The sequence below is a fragment of the Oncorhynchus masou genome, chromosome 13 (genome assembly GCF_036934945.1).
Source record: "Oncorhynchus masou masou isolate Uvic2021 chromosome 13, UVic_Omas_1.1, whole genome shotgun sequence".
NCBI classification, from domain to species: domain Eukaryota; kingdom Metazoa; phylum Chordata; class Actinopteri; order Salmoniformes; family Salmonidae; genus Oncorhynchus; species Oncorhynchus masou.
This window is the reverse complement of record NC_088224.1, coordinates 78,356,327-78,383,075: the sequence shown is the minus strand read 5'-3', so window position 1 is coordinate 78,383,075 and position 26,749 is coordinate 78,356,327. Positions and strand designations below refer to the sequence as shown.

The 26,749-nt window shown below is 46.4% G+C and overlaps 1 protein-coding gene across 1 annotated transcript in view; it reads left to right on the top strand.

Moving 5' to 3' along the window:
• LOC135553107 (calsyntenin-2-like) overlaps positions 1-26,749 on the top strand; it is a 509,523-nt gene that overhangs the window by 342,956 nt on the left and 139,818 nt on the right. The window contains exons 4-5 of the mRNA XM_064985212.1: positions 10,427-10,635; positions 16,574-16,723. Coding sequence (XP_064841284.1) covers positions 10,427-10,635; positions 16,574-16,723 — 359 coding nt within the window. The remainder of the gene's footprint in view (positions 1-10,426; positions 10,636-16,573; positions 16,724-26,749) is intronic.

The following is a 26,749-nucleotide window of genomic DNA, read 5'->3' as shown; positions in this document are numbered from 1 at the left end:
AGGACACCTGAGCTAGGAAGGACACCTGAGCTAGGAAGGACACCTGAGCTAGGAAGGACACCTGAGCTAGGAATGACACCTGAGCTAGGAAGGACACCTGAGCTAGGAAGGACACCTGAGCTAGGAAGGACACCTGAGCTAGGAAGAACACCTGAGCTAGGAATGACACCTGAGCTAGGAAGGACACCTGAGCTAGGAAGAACACCTGAGCTAGGAATGACACCTGAGCTAGGAAGGACACCTGAGCTAGGAAGGACACCTGAGCTAGGAATGACACCTGAGCTAGGAATGACACCTGAGCTAGGAATGACACCTGAGCTAGGAAGGACACCTGAGCTAGGAAGGACACCTGAGCTAGGAAGAACACCTGAGCTAGGAATGACACCTGAGCTAGGAAGGACACCTGAGCTAGGAAGGACACCTGAGCTCGGAAGGACACCTGAGCTAGGAATGACACCTGAGCTAGGAATGACACCTGAGCTAGGAAGGACACCTGAGCTAGGAATGACACCTGAGCTAGGAAGGACACCTGAGCTAGGAATGACACCTGAGCTAGGAAGGACACCTGAGCTAGGAAGGACACCTGAGCTAGGAAGGACACCTGAGCTAGGAAGAACACCTGAGCTAGGAATGACACCTGAGCTAGGAAGGACACCTGAGCTAGGAAGAACACCTGAGCTAGGAATGACACCTGAGCTAGGAAGGACACCTGAGCTAGGAAGGACACCTGAGCTAGGAAGGACACCTGAGCTAGGAAGGACAACTGAGCTAGGAATGACACCTGAGCTAGGAAGGACACCTGAGCTAGGAATGACACATGAGCTAGGAATGACACCTGAGCTAGGAAGGACACCTGAGCTAGGAAGGACACCTGAGCTAGGAAGGACACCTGAGCTAGGAAGGACACCTGAGCTAGGAAGGACACCTGAGCTAGGAATGACACCTGAGCTAGGAAGGACACCTGAGCTAGGAAGGACACCTGAGCTAGGAAGGACACCTGAGCTAGGAAGGACACCTGAGCTAGGAATGACACCTGAGCTAGGAAGGACACCTGAGCTAGGAAGGACACCTGAGCTAGGAAGGACACCTTAATTATTATGTAGATTAATTGCCATGGTGACCCCCCCCCCCCAGGGGTCTGCTAATGGGGGGAGAAAATGCCCAACATCGTTATGTTTGGAGGAAAAAGGGGGAGGCTTGCAAGCTGAAGAACACCATCCCAACCGTGAAGCACGGGGTTGGCAGTATCATGTTGTGGGGGTGCTTTGCTGCAGGAGGGACTGGTGCACTCCACAAAATAGATGGCATCGTGAGGGAGGAAAATGACGTGGATATATTGAAGAAACATCTCAAGACATCAGTCAGGATGTTAAAGCTTGGTTGCAAATGAGTCTTCCAAATGGACAATGAACCCAAGCATACTTCCAAAGTTGTGGCAAATGGCTTAAGGACAACAAAGACAAGGTATTGCAGTGGCCATCACAAAGCCCTGACCTCAATCCTATAGAGAATTTGTGGGAACAACTGAAAAAGTGTGTGTGAGCAAGGAGGCCTACAAACCTGACTCAATTTCACCAGCTCTGTCAGGAGGAAACAGCCAAAATTCACCAAACTTATTGTGGGAAGCTTGTGGAAGGCTACCCAAAACTTTTGACCCAAGTTAAACAATTTTAAAGGCAATGCTACCAAATACTAATTGAGTGTATGTAAACTTCTGACCCACTGGGAATGTGATGCAAGAAATAATAGCTGAAATAAATCATTCTCTCTACTACTATTTTCACATTTCACATTCTTAAAATAAAGTGGTGATCGTAACTGACCTAAGACAGAGATTTATTACTACGATTAAATGTCAAGAATTGTGGAAAACGGAGTTTAAATGTATTTGACTAAGGTGTATGTAAACTTCTGATTTCAACTGTAGATACACCTTCCTTTGGACTGGAATGGATTGGTCTCTATATTGTCATGTTGCCTACAAGACCCCATTGGGTTCTGTCTTAATTCAATAATGCAGACTCTTTTAGTGTTGTCAGATTTTCAGATGTTTTGGTCATTTGGATCCAGTTTATTCTTTTTAGGCCCCTTTGTCTATTCCCGAATCTTTCTTCATCAACTCTGTGTTATGTTGTGTTGTACCCAGGGAGTAGGGGGATGGCTTGAGGCTGGAGCTGGTCTGGCACCGTGCCCAATGCATGCATGCACACACACACTCTCTCTCTCTCTCCCTCTCTCTCTCTCTCTCTCTCCCCCTACTCTCTCTCTCTCTCTCTCTCTCTCTCTCTATCTCTCTCTCTCTCATATATATATAACCCTCACTGGCCCTGTAGAGGGAAAGGAAGCCAGGTGTCTGCTTTCAGGCAGATGTGTGCCTGTGCCACTCCCCCTCTATGCCTCCCTCCACCCCACCCTTATCCCATCAACCATCCCTCCCTTCCTCCCTCCTCTACTCCCCTCTGATCCCCAGTGGTGTGTGCCATATGTTTGCCCTCGTCCAGAGGGGGTGTCTGCTTATGAGAGAGACACATTAATATGACAGAACAAGATGCAGAGGGATGTACTGCTCACCTCTGTTGCTGATGCTACATACAGTACTGTCTGGCTGTGGCACTGTTACTGCTGGGGCTAGCACTTAGCATTACCCTGTCTGGCTGTGGCACTGTTGCTGCTGGGGCTAGCACTTAGCATTACCCTGTCTGGCTGTGGCACTGTTACTGCTGGGGCTAGCACTTAGCATTACTCTGTCTGGCTGTGGCACTGTTACTGCTGGGGCTAGCACTTAACATTACCCTGTCTGGCTTTGGCACTGTTACTGCTGGGGCTAGCACTTAACATTACCCTGTCTGGCTTTGGCACTGTTACTGCTGGGGCTAGCACTTAGCATTACTCTGTCTGGCTGTGGCACTGTTACTGCTGGGGCTAGCACTTAGCATTACCCTGTCTGGCTGTGGCACTGTTACTGCTGGGGCTAGCACTTAGCATAACCCTGTCTGGCTTTGGCACTGTTACTGCTGGGTCTAGCACATAGCATTACCCTGTCTGGAATTGGCACTGTTACTGCTGGGGCTAGCAGCACTTAGCATTACCCTGTTTGGCTGTGGCACTGTTACTGCTGGGGATAGCACTTAGCATTACCGTTAGCAAAGTTGATGTCTGATTTATAATGGTTGTTTTGTGTGTGTGTATGCAAAATTGTGCACGTGAGTGTGTGTGTGTGTGTGTGTATGTACTGTCTATATTTGGGGGGTGTAGACTTGCAAGTGTTTGTGTGTGTTCAGATGGAAAGAAACAAAGTGTCCATAGGCTATGATTGTCACGCCCTGGTCGAAATATATTATGTTTCGGTCAGGCCAGGGTGTGACATGGGTTATTGTGGTGTGTTTTTGTCTTGGGGTTTTGTGGGATGTCTAGCGTTAGTCTATGGCTGCCTGAGGCGGTTCTCAATCAGAGTCAGGTGATTATCGTTGTCTCTGATTGGGAACCATATTTAGGCAGCCATATTCTTTGTGTGTTTCGTGGGTGATTGTCCTTAGTGTCCTTGTTCCTGTCGCTGTGTTAGTTTACACTAGTATAGGCTGTTTCGGTTTTCCTTACGTTCATTACGTTCTTTGTTTTGTAGTGTTTGTATTTAGATTCGTGTTTACGTTTGTTCATTAAACATGGATCGCAATCTACACGCTGCATTTTGGTCCGACTCTCTTTCACCGCATGAAAACCGTTACAGAATCACCCACCACAAACGGACCAAGCACCGTGTCAACAGGCAGGAGCCACAGGAGAAGCAGCAAAGGCAGCAGCAGGAGCAGCGTAAAAAGGACTTTTGGACTTGGGAGGAAATCCTCGACGGGAGAGGACCCTGGGCTAAACCAGGGGAGTGTAGCCGCCCCAAGGAGCAACAAAAGGAGGTATCGACATGGGAGGACGAATTGTTTGGAGAAGGACCCTGGGATCAGCCTGGAGAATATCGCCGCCCCAAAGAAGAACTGGAGGCGGCGAGAGCTGAGAGGCTTTGGTATCAGGAGAAGCAACAGCAGCAGCAGGAGCAACAATATCGGGACTACACTACTTGGGAGGAAATAGACAGGTGGGCGGTCGACCCAGGGAGAGTGCCGGAGCCTGCCTGGGATTCACTGGAGCAGTGCGAAGAAGGGTATAGGAGAATGGAGATGGCGAATCAAGCACGGCGGCGCGGAAAGAAACCCGAGAGTCAGCCCCAAAAATTTCTTGGGGGGGGGCTCATAGGGAGTATGGCTACGCCAGGTAGGAGACCTGAGCAAACTTCCTGTGCTTACCGGGGGGGTAATGAGACCGGGCAGGCACCGTGTTATGCTGTGGAGCGCACGGTGTCTCCAGTGCGGGTGCATAGCCCGGTGCGGTATATACCAGCTCCTCGTATTGGCCGGGCTAGAGTGGGCATCGAGCCAGGTAAAGTTAGGCAGGCTCGGTGCTCAACAGCTCCAGTGCGCCTGCACAGTCCGGTCTATCCTGTGCCACCTCCACACACCAGCCCTCCGGTGGCAGCTCCCCGCACCAGGCTTCCTGTGTGTGTCCTCGGCCCAGTACCACCAGTGCCAGCACCACGCATCAGACCTACTGTGCGCCTCGCCTGTTCAGCGCAGCCAGAGCCTTCCTCCTCTCCTGCGCTGCCGGAGCCTCCCGCCTGTTCAGCGCTGTCGGAGCCTTCCTCCTCTCCTGCGCTGCTGGAGTCTCCCGCCTCTTTAGCGCAGCCAGAGCCTTCCTCCTCTACAGCGCTACTGGAGTCTCCCGCCTGTTTAGCGCAGCCGGAGCTGTCAGTCTGCAAGGGGCTGTCAGTCTGCAAGGAGCTGTCAGTCTGCAAGGAGCTGTCAGTCTGCAAGGAGCTGCCAGTCTGCATGGAGCAGCCAGAGCTGTCAGTCTACATGGAGCAGCCAGAGCTGTCCGTCTACATGGAGCAGCCAGAGCTGTCCGTCTACATGGAGCAGCCAGAGCTGTCCGTCTACATGGAGCAGCCAGAGCTGTCAGTCTTCATGGAGCAGCCAGAGCTGTCAGTCTACATGGAGCAGCCAGAGCTGTCCGTCTACATGGAGCAGCCAGAGCCGCCAGTCAGCATGGAGCAGCCAGATCTGCCAGTCAGCCAGACTCTTCCAGATCCGCCAGTCAGCCAGACTCTTCCAGATCTGCCAGTCAGCCAGACTCTTCCAGATCTGCCAGTCAGCCAGACTCTTCCAGATCTGCCAGTCAGCCAGACTCTTCCAGATCTGCCAGTCAGCCAGACTCTTCCAGATCCGCCAGTCAACCAGATTCTTCCAGATCTGCCAGTCACCCAGACTCTTCCAGATCTGCCAGTCAGCCAGGATCTGCCAGAACCGTCAACCAGCCAGGATCTGCCGGATCCAACTACCTGGCTGAGCTTCCTCTCAGTGCTGGGCTTCTTCTCAGTGCTGGGCTTCCTCTCAGTGCTGGGCTTCCTCTCAGTGCTGGGCTTCCTCTCAGTCCCGAGCTTACCCTCAGTCCCGAGCTGCCCCTCTGTCCCGAGCTGCCCCTCTGTCCCGAGCTGCCCCTCTGTCCCGAGCTGACCCTCAGTCCAGTGGGGTTCTGGGTGAGGACTACTAGGCCATGGTCGGCGGCGAAGGTGGAATAACCTAGGACGCGAGGAGGGGGGACTAAGACATTTATAGAGTGGGTTCCACGTCCCGCGCCGGAGCCGGAGCCGCCACCATGGACAGACGCCCACCCGGACCCTCCCTATTGTTTTGATGTGCGTCTGGGAGTCCGCACCTTAGGGGGGGGGTTCTGTCACGCCCTGGTCGAAATATATTATGTTTATTCTTCATTTATTCTGTCAGGCCAGGGTGTGACATGGGTTATTGTGGTGTGTTTTTGTCTTGGGGTTTTGTGGGATGTCTAGCGTTAGTCTATGGCTGCCTGAGGCGGTTCTCAATCAGAGTCAGGTGATTATCGTTGTCTCTGGGAACCATATTTAGGCAGCCATATTCTTTGTGTGTTTCGTGGGTGATTGTCCTTAGTGTCCTTGTTCATGTCGCTGTGTTAGTTTACACTAGTATAGGCTGTTTCGGTTTTCGTTATGTTCATTACGTTCTTTGTTTTGTAGTGTTTGTATTTAGATTCGTGTTTACGTTTGTTCATTAAACATGGATCGCAATCTACACGCTGCATTTTGGTCCGACTCTCTTTCACCGCATGAAAACCGTTACAATGATCAGGGTTGGGTAGGTTACTTTCTAAATGCAATCCGTTACAGTTACTAGTTACCTGTTAAAAATTGTAATCAGTAACATAATTTTGGGATTACCAAACTCAGTAACGTAATCTGATTACATTCCATTACTTTTAGATTATTAGGCATTTGAAGAAGACAAAAATGTATGTTACCAATTGAACAACATCTATTGCAGGATAAATCCATGTTAAAGTTTATATAGCTGACCATATATGATGTTACATTTTACTTTATGGGTTGGTTATGTAGGCTTCTTCTAACCCATTGCTTTCTACTACATATAATAAGATTCAATTCAAATATTTACATTTAAAAACAAAAAGTTGATCAGAATTCCAGTCATTCCAATAAATGTTAAACGCCTTGATCGTTAAGAATAGGACTTGGAAAAATGGAAGGATAGATGAGCCAAATAGTTTTACCTGAGCATGACCCCAAAACTACAGACTTATTAACCAGCCCTAATCTGTTGTTTATGTTTTTGTTGTCATGGAGGACTGATTGGGCTCATTGATTCCAGTTGAAAAATAAATGCTGCGATCATGGATTGGCATGCTTTGAACACTACTGAAAAATCTACATTTTTATAAATGATGCCATATGCTGCATTTGCTATAGGCCTATTGTTTACCTTTTAGTTGGGGACACTTTGATATCTTGATAATATGCAGCAGTTTAAAGGGAAAATCCACAGATGAAACATTAACAAAGCGGTCGCCCCGCCTCTGTTTTGGTAAAAAGCTGATTAAAACAAGCTTATATTTTGTGTTCTCATGGAGTGTGAGAGTTGAACTAAGCTCATGAGGCATTTATAAGTTATATTCTTCAAGAGTCAATGGCTGTATATATATATTGTAGTTGCCACATCCATTGTAGTTGCCAAATCCATTGTAGTTGCCACATCCATTGATTGTAGTTGCCACATCCATTTTTGGACTCCCTCTATCCTCCTATATATATATATATGTATCATTTATGAGTCCAAAAATGGATGTGGCAACTACAATGGATGTGGCAACTACAATGGATGTGGCAACTACAATGGATTTGGCAACTACAATGGATGTGGCAACTACAATGGATGTGGCAACTACAATGGATGTGGCAACTACAAGTCTATCAAAAGTGTACAAGTTTGAGGATGTGTCCATTCGGCCAATGGATTTTTTTTATCAGCATGAATTAGATTGGGCAATAAAGTCCCACTTTTACTCCATATGCTGAGATCCACACTATGCATCTGTTGTTCCATATGCTGAGATCCACACTATGCAGCTGTTGTTCCACAGGCTGGGATCCGCACTATGCAGCTGTTGTTCCACAGGCTGGGATCTGCACTATGCAGCTGTTGTTCCACAGGCTGGGATCCGCACTATGCAGCTGTTGTTCCATAGGCTGGGATCTGCACTATGCAGCTGTTGTTCCATAGGCTGGGATCCGCACTATGCAGCTGTTGTTCCATAGGCTGGGATCCACACAATGCAGCTGTTGTTCCATAGGCTGGGATCCGCACTATGCAGCTGTTGTTCCATAGGCTAGGATCCGCACTATGCAGCTGTTGTTCCATAGGCTGGGATCCGCACTATGCAGCTGTTGTTCCATAGGCTGGGATCCACACAATGCAGCTGTTGTTCCATAGGCTGGGATCCACACAATGCAGCTGTTGTTCCATAGGCTGGGATCCGCACTATGCAGCTGTTGTTCCATAGGCTGGGATCCACACTATGCAGCTGTTGTTCCATAGGCCGGGATCCACACTATGCAGCTGTTGTTCCACAGGCTGGGATCCACACTATGCAGCTGTTGTTCCACAGGCTGGGATCCGCACTATGCAGCTGTTGTTCCACAGGCTGGGATCCACACTATGCAGCTGTTGTTCCACAGGCTGGGATCCGCACTATGCAGCTGTTGTTCCACAGGCTGGGATCCACACTATGCAGCTGTTGTTCCACAGGCTGGGATCCGCACTACGCAGCTGTTGTTCCACAGGCTGGGATCCACACTATGCAGCTGTGGTTCCACAGGCTGGGATCCACACTATGCAGCTGTGGGTCCATAGGCTGGGATCCACACTATGCAGCTGTTGTTCCACAGGCTGGGATCCGCACTACGCAGCTGTTGTTCCACAGGCTGGGATCCACACTATGCAGCTGTGGTTCCACAGGCTGGGATCCACACTATGCAGCTGTGGTTCCATAGGCTGGGATCCACACTATGCAGCTGTTGTTCCATAGGCTGGGATCCACACAATGCAGCTGTTGTTCCATAGGCTGGGATCCGCACTATGCAGCTGTTGTTCCAAATGCTGGGATCCGCACTATGCAGCTGTTGTTCCATAGGCTGGGATCCACACAATGCAGCTGTTGTTCCATAGGCTGGGATCCACACAATGCAGCTGTTGTTCCATAGGCTGGGATCCGCACTATGCAGCTGTTGTTCCATAGGCTGGGATCCACACTATGCAGCTGTTGTTCCATAGGCCGGGATCCACACTATGCAGCTGTTGTTCCACAGGCTGGGATCCACACTATGCAGCTGTTGTTCCACAGGCTGGGATCCGCACTATGCAGCTGTTGTTCCACAGGCTGGGATCCACACTATGCAGCTGTTGTTCCACAGGCTGGGATCCGCACTATGCAGCTGTTGTTCCACAGGCTGGGATCCACACTATGCAGCTGTTGTTCCACAGGCTGGGATCCGCACTACGCAGCTGTTGTTCCACAGGCTGGGATCCACACTATGCAGCTGTGGTTCCACAGGCTGGGATCCACACTATGCAGCTGTGGTTCCATAGGCTGGGATCCACACTATGCAGCTGTTGTTCCACAGGCTGGGATCCGCACTACGCAGCTGTTGTTCCACAGGCTGGGATTCACACTATGCAGCTGTGGTTCCACAGGCTGGGATCCACACTATGCAGCTGTGGTTCCATAGGCTGGGATCCACACTATGCAGCTGTTGTTCCACAGGCTGGGATCCACACTATGCAGCTCTTGCAAGAGCGCATTTTTCACTGGCTATCCACTGGTTTCAAAAACAATGATTGATAGGCAGCTTAAACTTCATGAATTCAATCATTATTGGATTTATTGATATCATTGGGTTCATTGGGTTAACTAGCCAGAGGGTTATTCCTCAGAAGGCATTAGATTACCCTGGTATCATTGGCTTAACGGCCTCCCAAGTGGGCAGTGGTCTTAGGCACTGCATCACAGCTGTGCCACTAGAGATTCTGGGTTCGAGTCCAGGCTCTGTCACAGCCGGCCGCGACCGGGAGACCCATGGGGCAGCGCACAATTGGCCCAGTGTCGTCCGGGTTAGGGGAGGATTTGACCGGGAGGGATGTCCTTGTCTCATATCGTACTAGCGATTCCTGTGGCGGGCCAGGTGCGGTGCACGCTGACACGGTTGCCAGGCATACAGTGTTTCCTCCGACACATTGCTGTGGTTGGCTTTTGGGTTAAGTGGGCATTGTGTCAAGAAGCAGTGTTGCTTGGTTAGGCTGTGTTTTGGAGGATGCACAGCTCTCAACCTTCACCTCTCCCCAGTCCATACGGGAGTTGCAGCGATGAGACAAGACTGTAACTACCAATTGGACACCATGAAATTGGGGAGAAAAATGGTTTAAAAAAGTACTTTATTTAAACTAGGCAAGTCAGTTCAGAACAAACTATTATTTACAATGACGGCCTACACCGGCCAAATCCAGACGAAGCTGGGACAATTGTGCGCCACCCTATTGAACTCCCAATCACGGCCGGTTGTGATACAGCCTGGATTCAAAACAGGGTATCTGTAGTGACACCTCTAGCACTGAGATGCAGTGCCTTAGACTGCTGAACCACTCGGGAGCCCAAGTAAATCTCAAGTAAATCTCGTCAAAAGAATTCAGGCACAATCCCTCACCTTAACCATAACAACATATAAAAGAAGCCTCAACCAACCGGCTCTTACTGCTTTTTGCAGTATTTCCCAACCCAGTCCTTGGGTCCCCCAGCCTTCCATAGGTTCTATTCCACCACCAGCACACCCGATTGAACTAACCAATGGTCTTGATGATCAACTAAATCAGATGTGCTGAGAGTAGAGTTATTGCGGTGAAGGGAACCCCAATACCTTGCTGGGAAACCCTATATGGTATCCCTTGAATTACTCGTTTCCACTCTAACCCGTGTCCTCTCTGTCTGCCCCTGCTGTCCACAGGGCGGTGGTACACATCCAGGTGAATGATGTGAATGAGTTCTCTCCAGTGTTCCGGGAGGCCCAGTACCATGCGGCGGTGACAGAGGGGAAGATCTATGACAACATCCTGCAGGTGGACGCTACAGACCAGGACTGTTCTCCTCAGTACAGCCAGATCTGTAACTACCAGATCACCACCTCCAACACACCCTTCGCCATCGACCGCAATGGTTAGTAAACGCTTTGGACCACATCATGACCACACACACACACAAACACACACACGCACACACACACACACACACACACACACACACACACACACACACACACACACACACACACACACACACACACATACACATACACATACACATACACATACACACACACACAAGTAAACACTTTGACAGATGTCCCTCCCTGATATACAGGATGCTTTCTGTGGGACAATGTCGCCCACTGTCACTCTCCACAAATCCGATCACAAGCACACACAGATTTACTGCCTACTGTCATGTCCTCTCCTTCTTGCTCTTAGTTAAAATGGAGGGAAGGTGGCTTTCACAGACTCCAGTTGCACTGCTTTCCATGTCTGGGTTGTGACTGGCCCTTGGCATGCTCGTTTAGAGTCAAAATGCAGAGTGAGTGGTGCATGGGGCCTGGCCAGAGTGTCCTGTATGTCTGAGAGGATCACTATGTCATTACCCACAGAGAGAGAACCTGAGTGGCTTATTACAACAGCTCAGAGAGAGAGAGTGAGGGGAGGTGGTATTAGGGCAGAACAAGAGACTGATAGAAAAGAGAAAAACAAAACGGAGAGAAATAATGGACTGAAGGATATCAAAGAGAAATGTAGAAAGATAACCTGCTGAGAGAGGAGGTGGATAGAGGGAGAAGATGAGGACAGAGAAGAGGAGGATAGAGGGAGAAGACAATGACAGAGAGGAGGAAGATAGAGGGAGAAGACTAGGATAGAGAGGAGGAGGATAGAGGGAGAAGACGAGGACAGAGAGGAGGAGGATAGAGAGAGAATAATAGGACAGAGGAGGAGGATAGAGGTAGAAGACGAGGATGAAAGAGAGTGAAGACGAGGACAGAGAGGAGGAGGATAGAGAGAGAATACGAGGACAGAGGAGGAGGATAGAGGTAGAAGACGAGGATGAAAGAGAGTGAAGATGAGGACAGTGAGAAGGAGGATAGAGTGAGAAGACGAGGACAGAGAGGAGGATGGTAGAGAGTGAAGACAAGGACAGAGAGGAGGAGGATAACGAGAGAAGACGAGGATGGTAGAGAGTGAAGACAAGAACAGAGGGGAGGATAGAGTGAGAAGACGAGGACAGAGAGGAGGATGGTAGAGAGTGAAGACAAGAACAGAGAGGAGGAGGATAGAGGGAGAAGATGAGGACAGCGAGGAGGATGGTAGAGAGAGAAGTCGAGGACAGAGAGGAGGAGGATAGAGGGAGAAGACGAGGACAGAGAGGAGGATAGTGGGAGAAGACAAGGACAGAGAGAGAAGACAAGGACAGAGAGGAGTAGGATAGAGAGAGAAGACCAGGGCGGAAAGGAGGAGGATAGAGGGAGAAGACGAGGACAGAGAGGAGGAGGATAAAGAGAGAAGACGAGGACAGAGAGGAGGATGGTAGAGAGTGAAGATGAGAACAGAGAGAAGGAGGATAAAGAGAGAAGACGAGGACAGAGGAGGATGATAGAGAGAGGAGATGAGGACAGAGAGAAGGAGGATAGAGAGAGAAGTCGAGGACAGAGAGGAGGAGGATAGAGTGAGAAGACAAGGATAGAGAGGAGGAGGATAGAGTGAGAAGACGAGGACAGAGAGGAGGATGGTAGAGAGCGAAGACAAGGATAGAGAGGAGGAGGTTAGAGGGAAAAGACGAGGACAGAGAGGAGGAGGATAGAGGGAGAAGATGGGGACAGAGAGGAGGATGGTAGAGAGAGAAGACGAGGACAGAGAGGAGGATGGTAAGAGAGAGAAGATGAGGACAGAAAGTAGGAGGATAGAAAGAGAATACGAGGACAGAGAGGAGGAGGATAGAGGGAGAAGACGAGGACAGAGAGGAGGATGGTAGAGAGTGAAGATGAGAACAGAGAGGAGCAGGATATAGAACGAAGCCGAGGACAGAGGAGGAAGATAGAGAGAGAGAAGATGAGGAGGATAGAGAGAGAAGACTAGGATAGAGAGGAGGATGATAGAGGGAGAAGACGAGGACAGAGAGCAGGAGTATAGAGACAAGACGAGGACAGAGGAGGATGGTAGAGAGTGAAGATGAGGACAGATAGGATGGTAGAGAGTGAAGATGAGGACAGATAGGAGGTGGATAGAGAGAGAAGACGAGGACAGAGAGGAGGATGGTAGAGAGTGAAGAGGAGGACAGAGAGGAGGATGGTAGAGAGAGAGAAGATGAGGACAGAAATGAGGAGAATAGAGGGAGAAGACGAGGATAGAGGGAGAAGATGAGGACAGAGAGGAGGATGGTAGAGAGAGAAGACGAGGACAGAGAGGAGGATGGTAGAGAGAGAAGATGAGGACAGAAAGGAGGATGATAGAAAGAGAAGACGAGGACAGAGAGGAGAAGGATAGAGGGAGAAGATGAAGACAGAGAGGAGGATGTTAGAGAGTGAAGACAACGATAGAGAGGAGGAGGATAGAGAGAGAAGACGAGGACAGATATGAGGATGGTAGAGAGAGAAGACGAGGACAGAGAGGAGGAGGATAGAGAGAGAAGACGAGGACAGAGAGGAGGAGGATAGAGGGAGAAGACGAGGACAGAGAGGAGGATGGTAGAGAGAGAAGATGAGAGCAGAAGGATATAGAGAGAGAAGACGAGGACAGAGAGGAGGATGGTAGAGCGAGAAGACGAGGACGGAAAGGAGGAAAGAGAGAGAAGACTTGGACAGAGAGGAGGACGATAGAGAGGAGGAGGTGGATAGAGAGACTGTTCTCCGTCATTGGAAAACGCTGGGGTGTAGAAATGTCCTTTATTAGCTTTGCACAGTTGTCAGCCGACAGAGAGCATTTTGGCTGCTGACACGTACGTGTAAGTAATGTTATAATTGAAGACGGGGGAAAAGGCATCTCTGTCAGGCGGAAAGCACTCTGCGTTATTGTGTGTGTGTGTGTGTCTGACAGATGAGGCGACACAGTGAAATGGGATGAGAATGCAGAACACAACAACAGGTACAGAACTACTTTCCCAATTAACAACTGTTAACAAGTTGACATAGCTGAAAACAAGCATCAGAGGACAATATCTCTCTCTGTATATCTCTCTGTATATCTGTCTCTCTCTGTATATCTCTCTGTATATCTCTGTCTCTCTCTCTGTATATCTCTGTCTCTCTCTCTGTATATCTCTCTGTCTCTCTGTCTCTCTCTGTCTCTCTCTGTCTCTCTCTCTGTATATCTGTCTGTCTGTCTGTCTGTCTGTCTGTCTGTCTGTCTGTCTGTCTGTCTGTCTGTATCTCTGTCTGTCTGTCTGTCTGTCTGTCTGTCTGTCTGTCTGTCTGTCTGTCTGTCTGTCTGTATCTCTGTCTGTCTGTCTGTATCTCTGTCTGTATCTCTGTATCTCTGTCTGTATCTCTGTCTGTCTGTCTGTCTGTCTGTCTGTCTGTCTGTCTGTCTGCCTGTCTCTCTGTATCTCTGTCTGTCTGTATCTCTGTCTGTCTGTATCTCTGTCTGTCTATATCTCTGTCTGTCTGTATCTCTGTCTGTCTATATCTCTGTCTGTCTCTCTGTCTGTCTCTCTGTCTGTCTGTCTGTCTGTATCTCTGTCTGTCTATATCTCTATATCTCTGTCTGTCTGTCTGTCTATCTATATCTCTGTCTGTCTATCTATATCTCTGTCTGTCTGTCTGTCTGTCTATCTATATCTCTGTCTGTCTGTCTGTCTATCTATATCTCTGTCTGTCTATCTATATCTCTGTCTGTGTATATCTCTGTGTATATCTCTGTCTCTCTCTCTGAGCTGTTGTAATAAGCCACTCAGGTTTTCTCTCTGTGGGTAATGACATGGTGATCCTCTCAGACATACAGGACACTCTGGCCAGGCCCCATGCACCACTCACTCTGCATTTAGACTCTAAACGAGCATGCCAAGGGCCAGTCACTACCCAGACACTGAGAGGACTATGGAAAGCAGAGCGACTGGAGTCTGTGAAAGCCACCTTCCCTCCATTTTGGATTAAGAGCAAGAAGAAGAGATGGTCACTAGCAATGTTCCCTCTAAGCTGCACAAGTGCGCACAGATCCCCGGGACTGCCACGCAGAAGAAATATCAGCCCACGCAGAGGAGCACGATATTGAACTTCACTCAACTTCCTAGTTTTCCCCTTTAGTTAACACTTCCCTCTACTGTGCGAATTGGGATCTAATCAACGCAATATCAGCCACTTTCAATACAACATCCTGAAACAAAACGCAAGTGTTCTGTAACCTCATCCCATTTCACTGTGTGTCGCTTCACCTGTCAGACACACACACACACACAATAATGCAGAGTGCTTTCCACCTGACAGAGATGCCTATTCCCTTCAATTATAACATCAATTTACATGTTGACATAGCTGAAAACAAACATTAGAAGACAATTAATGTCATTCTACATTCATCACACACTTAACGGCCTGTTCTGTTCCGTCCCTGTTTGATTCAGCCCTGTTCTCATCGGCCTGAAGTATCAAATATTAAGCAGCACATTAGGACTGTAACAGCTCCCTCCGTGCTTTCTGCCTAGTGTGACCACTAAACTGAGTCTGAGGGTTGTGAACACATTCTATTTACCAGGCTAAACGCTTAGACATTGTGCTATCTAGACTTGTCTACCCTGACAATACAAAGCAAGTCTGTAAATACACATACACACAGGCCGTATTATCCCCCTCCCCCACACACACACACATCCGCGCACGCACTCACAAGTACACACTTACATAGACATGCTGTGTCTTGGTGACAGCAATGGTTGTGACATTTCAGATTCAGTTCATGTGATTGTGACCTTCCAATTCTTCTGACCTCTACTGTCCTCCGTAGGTAACATCAGGAACACAGAGAAGCTGACCTCTGACCTCTTCCCTGTCCTCCGTAGGTAACATCAGGAACACAGAGAAGCTGACCTCTGACCTCTTCACTGTCCTCCGTAGGTAACATCAGGAACACAGAGAAGCTAACCTCTCCTGTCCTCCGTAGGTAACATCAGGAACACAGAGAAGCTGACCTCTGACCTCTTCTCTGTCCTCAGTAGGTAACATCAAGAACACAGAGAAGCTGACCTCTGACCTCTCCTGTCCTCTGTAGGTAACATCAGGAACACAGAGAAGCTGACCTCTGACCTCTCCTGTCCTCCGTAGGTAACATCAGGAACACAGAGAAGCTGACCTCTGACCTCTTCTCTGTCCTCCGTAGGTAACATCAAGAACACAGAGAAGCTGACCTCTGACCTCTCCTGGCCTCTGTAGGTAACATCAGGAACACAGAGAAGCTGACGTCTCCTGTCCTCCGTAGGTAACATCAGGAACACAGAGAAGCTGACCTCTGACCTCTTTCCTGTCCTCCGTAGGTAACATCAGGAACATAGAGAAGCTGACCTCTGACCTCTTCCCTGTCCTCTGTAGGTAACATCAGGAACACAGAGAAGCTGACCTCTCCTGTCCTCCGTAGGTAACATCAGGAACACAGAGAAGATGACCTCTGACCTCTTCCCTGTCCTCCGTAGGTAACATCAGGAACACAGAGAAGCTGACCTCTGACCTCTTCCCTGTCCTCCGTAGGTAACATCAGGAACACAGAGAAGCTGACCTCTGACCTCTTTCCTGTCCTCCGTAGGTAACATCAGGAACATAGAGAAGCTGACCTCTGACCTCTTCCCTGTCCTCTGTAGGTAACATCAGGAACACAGAGAAGCTGACCTCTCCTGTCCTTCTTAGGTAACATCAGGAACACAGAGAAGCTGACCTCTGACCTCTCCTGTCCTCCTTAGGTAACATCAGGAACACAGAGAAGCTGACATCTGACCTCTGACCTCTTCCCTGTCCTCCGTAGGTAACATCAGGAACACAGAGAAGCTGACATCTGACCTCTTACCTGTCCTCCGTAGGTAACATCAGGAACACAGAGAAGCTGACCTCTGACCTCTTCCCTGTCCTCCGTAGGTAACATCAGGAACACAGAGAAGCTGAGCTTTGATAAGCAGCAACAGTATGAGGTCCTGGTCACAGCCTTCGACTGTGGACAGAAGAGATCCACAGAGAGCGTGGCGGTACACATCGACGTTAAACCTGTCTGCAAACCTGGCTGGCAAGGTGATTAGTATTAGGAGGGCTGAGCCGTGGGTGGCGTACCTAGGCGTCTGTCTCACTGTCTTTCTGTGTCTCGCCTAATGCCTTTGATTCAGTTCGCTTCAAATCTGTCAGTGATCAGTGTCTCTGTCTTTTGAAGTATATTTATGTGGGTGGGTGTGCATGTGTGTAACTCTCTTTCTCTCTCTCTCTGTCTGTATCTCTTTCTCTCTCTCTCTCTCTCTACCTCTCTCTCTGTCTGTCTCTCTTTCTCTCTCTCTACCTCTCTCTCTCTTTCTCTCTCTCTCTCTCTGTCTCTCTCTCTCTGTGTCTTTCTCACTCCTTTGGGAAAGGAGACAGCAATATCACAAGACAGGAAGATCACAACAGCAATATCACAAGACAGGAACATCACAACAGCAATATCACAAGACAGGATTATCACAAGACAGGATTATCACAAAACAGGATTATCACAAAACAGGATTATCACAAAACAGGATTATCACAAAACAGGATTATCACAAAACAGGATTATCACAAGACAGGATTATCACAAAACAGGATTATCACAAGACAGGATTATCACAAGACAGCAATATCACAAGACAGCAATATCAGAAGACAGCAATATCACAAGACAGCAATATCACAAGACAGGAATATCACAAGACAGGAATATCACAAGACAGGAATATCACAAGACAGGAATATCACAAGACAGGAATATCACAACAGAAAAATCACAAGACAGGAATATCACAACAGCAATATTACAAAACAGGAATATCACAAAACAGGAATATCACAAGACAGCAATATCACAAGACAGGAATATCACAACAGCAATTTTACAAAACAGGAATATCACAAAACAGGAATATCACAAGACAGGAATATAACAAGACATGAATATAACAAGACGAGAATATCACAAGACAGGAATATCACAAGACAGGAATATCACAAGACAGCATATCACAAGACCGGATATCACAAGACAGGATATCACAAGACAGGAATATCACAAGACAGGAATATCACAAGACAGGAATATCACAAGACAGGAATATCACAAGACAGGAATATCACAAGACAGGAATATCACAAGACAGGAATATAACAACAGGAATATCACAAAAGGAATATCACAACAGAAATATTACAAGACAGGATTATCACAAGACAGCCATTTCACAAGACAGAAATATCACAAGACAGGAATATCACAAGACAGGAATATCACAAGACAGGAATATAACAACAGGAATATCACAAAAGGAATATCACAAGATAGGAATATCACAACAGAAATATTACAAGACAGGATTATCACAAGACAGCCATTTCACAAAACAGGAATATCAAAAGACAGGAATATCAAAAGACAGGATGACACAAGACAGGAATATCACAAGACAGGAATATCACAAGACAGGAATATCACAACAGGAATATCACAACAGGAATATCACAAAACAGGAATATCACAACAGGAATATCACAAAACAGGAATATCACAAGACAGGATATCACACAACAGGAATATAACAAGACAGGAATATAACAAGACAGGAATATAACAACAGGAATATCACAAAACAGGAATATCACAAGACAGGGATATCACAAGACAGGAATATCACAACAGAAAAATCACAAGACCGGAATATCACAACAGCAATATTACAAAACAGGAATATCACAAGACAGCAATATCACAAGACAGGAATATCACAACAGCAATTTTACAAAACAGGAATATCCCAAAACAGGAATATCACAAGACAGGAATATAACAAGACAGGAATATAACAAGACGAGAATATCACAAGACAGGAATATCACAAGACAGGAATATCACAAGACAGGATATCACAAGACAGGATATCACAAGACAGGATATCACAAGACAGGAATATCACAAGACAGGAATATCACAAGACAGGAATATCACAAGACAGGAATATAACAACAGGAATATCACAAAAGGAATATCACAACAGAAATATTACAAGACAGGATTATCACAAGACAGCCATTTCACAAGACAGGAATATCACAAGACAGGAATATCACAAGACAGGAATTTCACAAGACAGGAATATCACAAGACAGGAATATCACAACAGGAATATCACAACACAGGAATATCACAACAGGAATATCACAAAAGGAATATCACAAGACAGGAATATCACAACAGAAATATTACAAGACAGGATTATCACAAGACAGCCATTTCACAAGACAGGAATATCACAAGACAGGAATATCAAAAGGCAGGAATATCAAAAGACAGGATGACACAAGACAGGAATATCACAAGACAGGAATATCACAACAGGAATATCACAAAACAGGAATATCACAACAGGAATATCACAAAACAGGAATATCACAAGACAGGATATCACACAACAGGAATATAACAAGACAGGAATATAACAAGACAGGAATATAACAACAGGAATATCACAAAACAGGAATATCACAAGACAGGGATATCACAAGACAGGAATATCACAACAGAAAAATCACAAGACCGGAATATCACAACAGCAATATTACAAAACAGGAATATCACAAAACAGGAATATCACAAGACAGCAATATCACAAGAGAGGAATATCACAACAGCAATTTTACAAAACAGGAATATCACAAGACAGGAATATCACAAGACAGGAATATAACAAGACAGGAATATAACAAGACGAGAATATCTCAACAGCAATATGACAAGACAGGAATATCACAAGACAGGAATATCACAAGACAGGAATATCACAAGACAGGAATATCACAAGACAGGAATATCACAAGACAGGAATATAACAACAGGAATATCACAAAACAGGAATATCACAACAGGAATATCACAAGACAGGAATATCACAACAGAAATATTACAAGACAGGATTATCACAAGACAGGATATCACAAGACAGGAATATCACAACAGCAATATCACAAGACAGGAATATCACAAGACAGGATATCACACAACAGGAATATTACAAGACAGGAATATAACAACAGGAATATCACAAAACAGGAATATCACAAGACAGGAATATCACAAGACAGGAATATCACAAGACAGGAATATCACAAGACAGGAATATCACAAGACAGGAATATAACAACAGGAATATCACAAAACAGGAATATCACAACAGGAATATCACAAGACAGGAATATCACAACAGAAATATTACAAGACAGGATTATCACAAGACAGGATATCACAAGACAGGAATATCACAACAGCAATATCACAAGACAGGAATATCACAAGACAGGATATCACACAACAGGAATATTACAAGACAGGAATATAACAACAGGAATATCACAAAACAGGAATATCACAACAGAAATATCACAAGACCGGAATATCACAACAGCAATATTACAAAACAGGAATATCACAACACAGGAATATCACAAGACAGGATTATAACAAGAGAGGAATATAACAAGACGAGAATATCTCAACAGCAATATCACAAGACAGGAATATCACAAGACAGGAATATAACAACAGTAATTTCACAAGACAGGAATATCACAAGTCAGGCTACAGAAATACAGCAACAAGTGTTCACAGCATTCATTGGGACTCCACTCACAAGTATAAGCAGGAATCCGAACATCTAAGCACACACACACACACACACACACACACACACACACACACACACACACACACACACACGCACACACACACACACACACACACAGAGGGAGAGCACACACACAGAGCACACAGAGCACAGAGGGAGGCCAGGGATTATGTTGTGCAGGGTGACATTAGCCGCTCTCCCACGGCTCACAGTTAATCCTCTCTTTGAAAACTATTTGCATTTTGTATTTCACAAATTAGGATTTTAAACGTTTCAGTATAGGAAGAAGCTTCGCCCCCTCACTCCCCTCTGTGAGTGGACACTGATTCCTCTAGGCAGTGTCAAGAGGGAGATGGTGGTGTAAGAGACAAGGGGGGTGGAAAATGTCATGGTCAGGAATTATCAAAGGATTTGTCGTGTCACCAGTCTCCTGCAAAAAAAGGTGCTATCTAGAACCATAAAGGGTTCTTTGGCTGTCCCCGAAAGATAACCCTTTGAAGAACCCTTTTTGGTTCCAGGTAGAACTCTTTTGGGTTCCATGTAGAGAGGTTTACCTGATACTAAAAAGGGTTAAACCTGGAAGTAAAAATGGTTATCATATGGGAACAGCCGAAACAGCCACACACACACCTTTTGGAACCATTTTCCTAAGAGTGTACTACAACAACTATGTCATGTTACTGTAGTCCCCTTGTCAATTTGTAAGGGTTATAAATCTCTCCAAGGTCCTTGTTCAATCTGTGAGAGAGCCCTGGCATAACAGTAACAGAACAATAACATGCCCTTAAGAGAGGAGAAGAGAGAGTGATTGAGAGAGAGAAAAAAGCTGGAGATAAAGATTGTGGTGAAGAGGGAGGAGGAGCACACACACACACACACACACACACACACACACACACACACACTCCAGACAACACATCCACTTCTGCTGTTTTCACTCCTCTCCTAGTCCATCTCTCCATCTCTCCATCCCTCAATCCCACCACACCTCCATCCCCCCAACTCTTTCCCTCTCCAGTCAGTCACAGAAACAGTCATGCTTAACGTGGGTCACTAACATCTAGTTATCATCCATAAATAGGCCGTGTGACCCTGCGTTGGTGTGAGTAGGGCTGTATTTGTGTGTGAGAGAGAAGAGAACGTCCTCTGCAGGTGACTGTGTGAGATATAAGCTATTCTTCTGTGTCTACGCACATCTGAACTTTCACATCATTACCATGCCCCTGTCTGTCTGTCTGTCTGTCCGTCCGTCCACCCGCCCGTCCAAAAACACATCTGCACATCCTTTGTTCTAGTGGCTGTTCTAAGCTTGGCTGCACACTTCCGCATCAGCCATGGTGATTCTGCCCTCTTCACCCCAGAATTAAAGCTGACCATACGGGTGCTGCATGATAAATCAAGGCGATGGGTGTTCATATTTGTGCCCCCTCTGCAAAGGATGTATTCAGCAATGATAATACCATGGAAGAGAAAGTAATGATATTTATGTTTGTTGATTGCTTTTCATTGTAGGATTTGAAATGTTTGCTTTGGGTGTATTTCAGTGTAACTTTGGACTGTAAGGAACTGGGTGGAAATAATGTAGAAATCAAAGTTAAGTCTAGACCAAGCATCTTAGCTCAGAAGGAAGTCTGAGAGGCATTTTCCTGAGAATGGGAAAACTATTGTCTGGCAAGCTGTTTCAGAAACCTCTTAAAGCCAATCAGATTGGCAGGCTGGCCTTGGGCACTGGACTTGATAAGAGGAGGAAGATAATGAATAGAAAAAGGGGAAGAAATAAATGACTTGGCTCTTCCTCTTCTTATCCCGTCCTCCTCCTTCCTTCCTCTCTTCTGAAACTGTGGTGTGAAGTGTCTGGCTCTTTTCCTCTTTTTCTTTCTCTTTCTTTCACTTTCTCTGCCTTTTCCCTCATCTCTCACTGTCTCTGTCTCGCTCTTTCTCACACTCTTTCCCTCGTCTCTCACTGTCTCTGTCTCGCTCTTTCTCACACTCTTTCCCTCGTCTCTCTCACTGTCTCTGTCTCGCTCTTTCTCACACTCTTTCCCTCGTCTCTCTCACTGTCTCTGTCTCGCTCTTTCTCACACTCTTTCCCTCGTCTCTCTCACTGTCTCTGTCTCGCTCTTTCTCACACTCTTTCCCTCGTCTCTCTCACTGTCTCTGTCTCGCTTTCTTTCTCACACTCTTTCCCTCGTCTCTCTCACTGTCTCTGTCTCGCTCTTTCTCACACTCTTTCCCTCGTCTCTCTCAATGTCTCTGTCTCGCTCTTTCTCACACTCTTTCCCTCGTCTCTCTCACTGTCTCTGTCTCGCTCTTTCTCACACTCTTTCCCTCGTCTCTCTCAATGTCTCTGTCTCGCTCTTTCTCACACTCTTTCCCTCGTCTCTCTCACTGTCTCTGTCTCGCTCTTTCTCACACTCTTTCCCTCGTCTCTCTCACTGTCTCTGTCTCGCTCTTTCTCACACTCTTTCCCTCGTCTCTCTCACTGTCTCTGTCTCGCTCTTTCTCACACTCTTTCCCTCGTCTCTCTCACTGTCTCTGTCTCGCTCTTTCTCACACTCTTTCCCTCGTCTCTCTCACTGTCTCTGTCTCGCTCTTTCTCACACTCTTTCCCTCGTCTCTCTCAATGTCTCTGTCTCGCTCTTTCTCACACTCTTTCCCTCGTCTCTCTCTCTCTCACTGTCTCTGTCTCGTCTCTTTCTCACACTCTTTCCCCCGTCTCTCTCACTGTCTCTGTCTCGCTCTTTCTCACACTCTTTCCCTCGTCTCTCTCACTGTCTCTGTCTCGCTCTTTCTCACACTCTTTCCCTCGTCTCTCTCACTGTCTCTGTCTCGCTCTTTCTCACACTCTTTCCCTCGTCTCTCTCACTGTCTCTGTCTCGCTCTTTCTCACACTCTTTCCCTCGTCTCTCTCACTGTCTGTCTCGCTCTTTCTCACACTCTTTCCCTCGTCTCTCTCACTGTCTCTGTCTCGCTCTTTCTCACACTCTTTCCCTCGTCTCTCTCACTGTCTCTGTCTCGCTCTTTCTCACACTCTTTCCCTTGTTCACTCTCTCTCTCTTTTAGGGCTGTAGAAAAGCAAAAATGACTTGGCTACTGTGTGTTCGTTCACCTCAGTCGATCTACAAACACCTAGCCTATTAGCTACACAGTGGTAATGTTACAGTATACCCCTGAAAGGGAGGAAATGTGATAAATGGATCAGACTGACATGTAGCATCTTTCAACCAATTGAAAGATGTTCTTAGAACTACAGTTCTTAGAACTGTATGTTTGCATTTTGATAGCATTTTAATATTGACCTGTAGGGAAAATATGTCATGTGCATGTTGAAAAATATATGTTTTTTATTTGATAATATTAGTACAGATTTTCTCTATATATTTATATTCCAGACTGTCCTTCTCACATGTATTATTATTATTTATTGTGTTTTTGTTGTATTGTGTGTATTGTTTTATATTGCTAGATATTACTGAACTGTTGGAGCTAGCTAGATAACACAAGCATTTCGCTGCACCTGCGAAAACATCTGCAAATCTGTGTACACGACCAATGAACTTGGATTTGATTTACCGTCATCTAGCCACTGACATATCTATAAGCGACTACTTACCATCCGTGCACCCATTCTCAGAGAGTCGGTCTTTGTTTGTTTGGGGGAAGTCTGTATCCATGGCAGGAATCATGGGACAGTTTTAAAATTACCTTGTGTCCGGAATCTCACAAAAAGATCAAGAATCAAGAATGTAAGCGTTCGGGGCTTTGCTCAATGCTGGGAGCAATACTTAGATGTTGACCTGTAACTGATATTCTATATTGTGTACAAAATGCTGTACATACATACAGTACCAATCAAAGGTTTGGACACACCTACTCATTCAAGGGGTTTTATTTATTTTTTACAATTTTCTACATTGTAGAATAGTAGTGAAGACATCAAAACAATGAAATAAGGAATAATGTGGTAAACAAAAAAGTGTTAAACAAATCAAATATATTTAAGCCCAAAGAGTTGAAGTAACAGACACATCTCAAAATCAACTGTTCAGAGGAAACTGCATGAATGTGCCTTCATGGTCAAATTGCTGCAAAGAAACCACTACTAAAGTACACCAATAAGAAGAAGAGACTTGCTTGAGCCAAGAAACATGAGCAATGGACATTAGTCTGGTGAAAATCTGTCCTTTGATCTGATGAGTTCAAATGAGAGATTTTTTGTTCCAACGGCTGTGTCTTTGTGAGACACAGAGTAGGTGAACGGATGATCTCTGCATGTGTGGTTCCCAACGTGAAACATGGAGGAGGAGGCGTGATGGTGCAGTGGTGCTTTGCTGGTGATGTCTGTGATTTATTTAGAATTCAAGGCACACTTAACCAGCATGGCTGCCACAGCATTCTGCAGATATTAGCCATCCCATCTGGTTTACACTTAGTTGGACAATCATTTGTTTTTCAACAGGACAATGACGGAAGATGCAGAAGATGAATGTGATGCTGATGCTTAAAGTTGGAGAGGGCGATATGAGTCTCCAGCTTCAGAGATTTTTGCAATTCATTCCAGTCATTGGCAGCAGAGAACTGGAAGGAAAGGCAGCCAAAGGAGGAATTGGCTTTGGGGTGACCAGTGAAATATATCTGCTGGAGCCTGTCCTGTGGGTGGGTGCTGCTATGGTGACCAGTGAGCTGAGATAAGGTGGGGATTTACCGAGCAAAGACTTATAGATGACCTGGAGCCAGTGGGTTTGGCAATGAATATGAAGCGAGGGCCAGCCAACGAGAGCATACAGGCCGTAGTGGTGGGTAGTATATGGGGCTTTGGTGACAAAATGGATGGCACTGTGATAGACTGCATCCAATTTGCTGAGTAGTGTGTTTGAGGCTATTTTGTAAATGACATCGCCGAAGTCAAGGATCGGTAGGATAGTCAGGTTTATGAGGGTATGTTTGGCAGCAAGAGTGAAGGATGCTTTCTTGCGAATAGGAAGCCAATTCTAGATTTAATTTTGAATTGGAGATGCTTAATGTCAGTCTGGAAGGAGAGTTTACAATCTAAGCAGACACCTAGGTATTTGTAGTTGTCCACATATTCTAAGTCAGAACCGTCCAGAGGAGTGATGCTGGACTGGCGGGCAGGTGCGGGCAGTGATCGGTTGAAGAGCATGCATTTAGTTTTACTTGCATTTAAGAGCAGTTGGAGGCCACGGAAGGAGAGTTGTATGGCATTGAAGCTCGTCTGGAGGTTAGTTAACACAGTGTCCAAAGAAGGGTCAGAAGTATACAGAATGATGCCGTCTGTGTAGAGGTGGATCAGAGAATCACCAGCAGCAAGAGCGTCATCATTGTTGATACAGAGAAAAGAGTCAGCCCGAGAATTTAACCCTGTGACACCCCCATAGAGACTGCCAGAGGTCCGGTCAACAGGCCCTCTGATTTCACACACTGATCTGTCTGTGAAGTAGTTGGTGAACCAAGCGAGGCAGTCATTTGAGAAACCAAGGCTGTTGAGTCTGCCGATATGAATGTGGTGATTGACAGAGTTGAAAGCCTTGGCCTGGTCGATGAATGCAGCTGCTTAGTATTGTCTCTTATCGATGGCGGTTATGATCTCGTTTAGGACCTTGAGCGTGGCTGAGGTGCACCCATGACCAACTCAGAAACTGGATTGCGTAGCGGAGAAGGTGCGGTGTGATTCGAAATGGTCAGTGATCTGTTTGTTAACTTGGCTTTCAAAAGACCTTAGAAAGGCAGTGTAGGATAGATATAGGTCTGTAACAGTTTGGGTCTAGAGTGTCTCTCCCTTTGAAGAGGGGGATGACAGCGACAGCTTTCCAATCTTTGGGGATCTCAGACGATACGAAAGAGAGGTTGAATAGGCTAGTAATAGGGGTTGCAACAATTGCGGCGGATAATTTTAGAAAGAGAGGTTCCAGATTGTCTAGCCCAGCTGATTTGTAGGGGTCCAGCTCTTTCAGAACATCGGCTATCTGGATTTGGGTGAAGGAGAAATGGGGGAGGCTTGGGCAAGTTGCTGAGGGGGGTGCAGGGCTGTTGCCCGGGGGAGGGGTAGCCAGGTGGAAAGCATGGCCAGCCGTAGAAAAATGCTTATTGAAATTCTCAATTATCGGGGATTTATCGGTGGTGACAATGTTTCCTAGCCTCACTGCAGTGGACAGCAGTGAGGTGATCTTATTCTCCATGGAATTTACAATGTCCCAGAACATTTTGGAGTTTGTGCCACAGGATGCAAATTTCTGTTTGAAAAAGCTAGCCTTTGCTTTCCTAACTGCATGTGTTTATTGGTTCCAAACTTCCCTGAAAGTTGCATATCGTGGGGGCTATACAATACTAATGCAGAACGCCACAGGATGTTTTTTGTGCTGGTGAAGGGCAGTCAGGTCTGGAGTGAACCAAGGGATATATC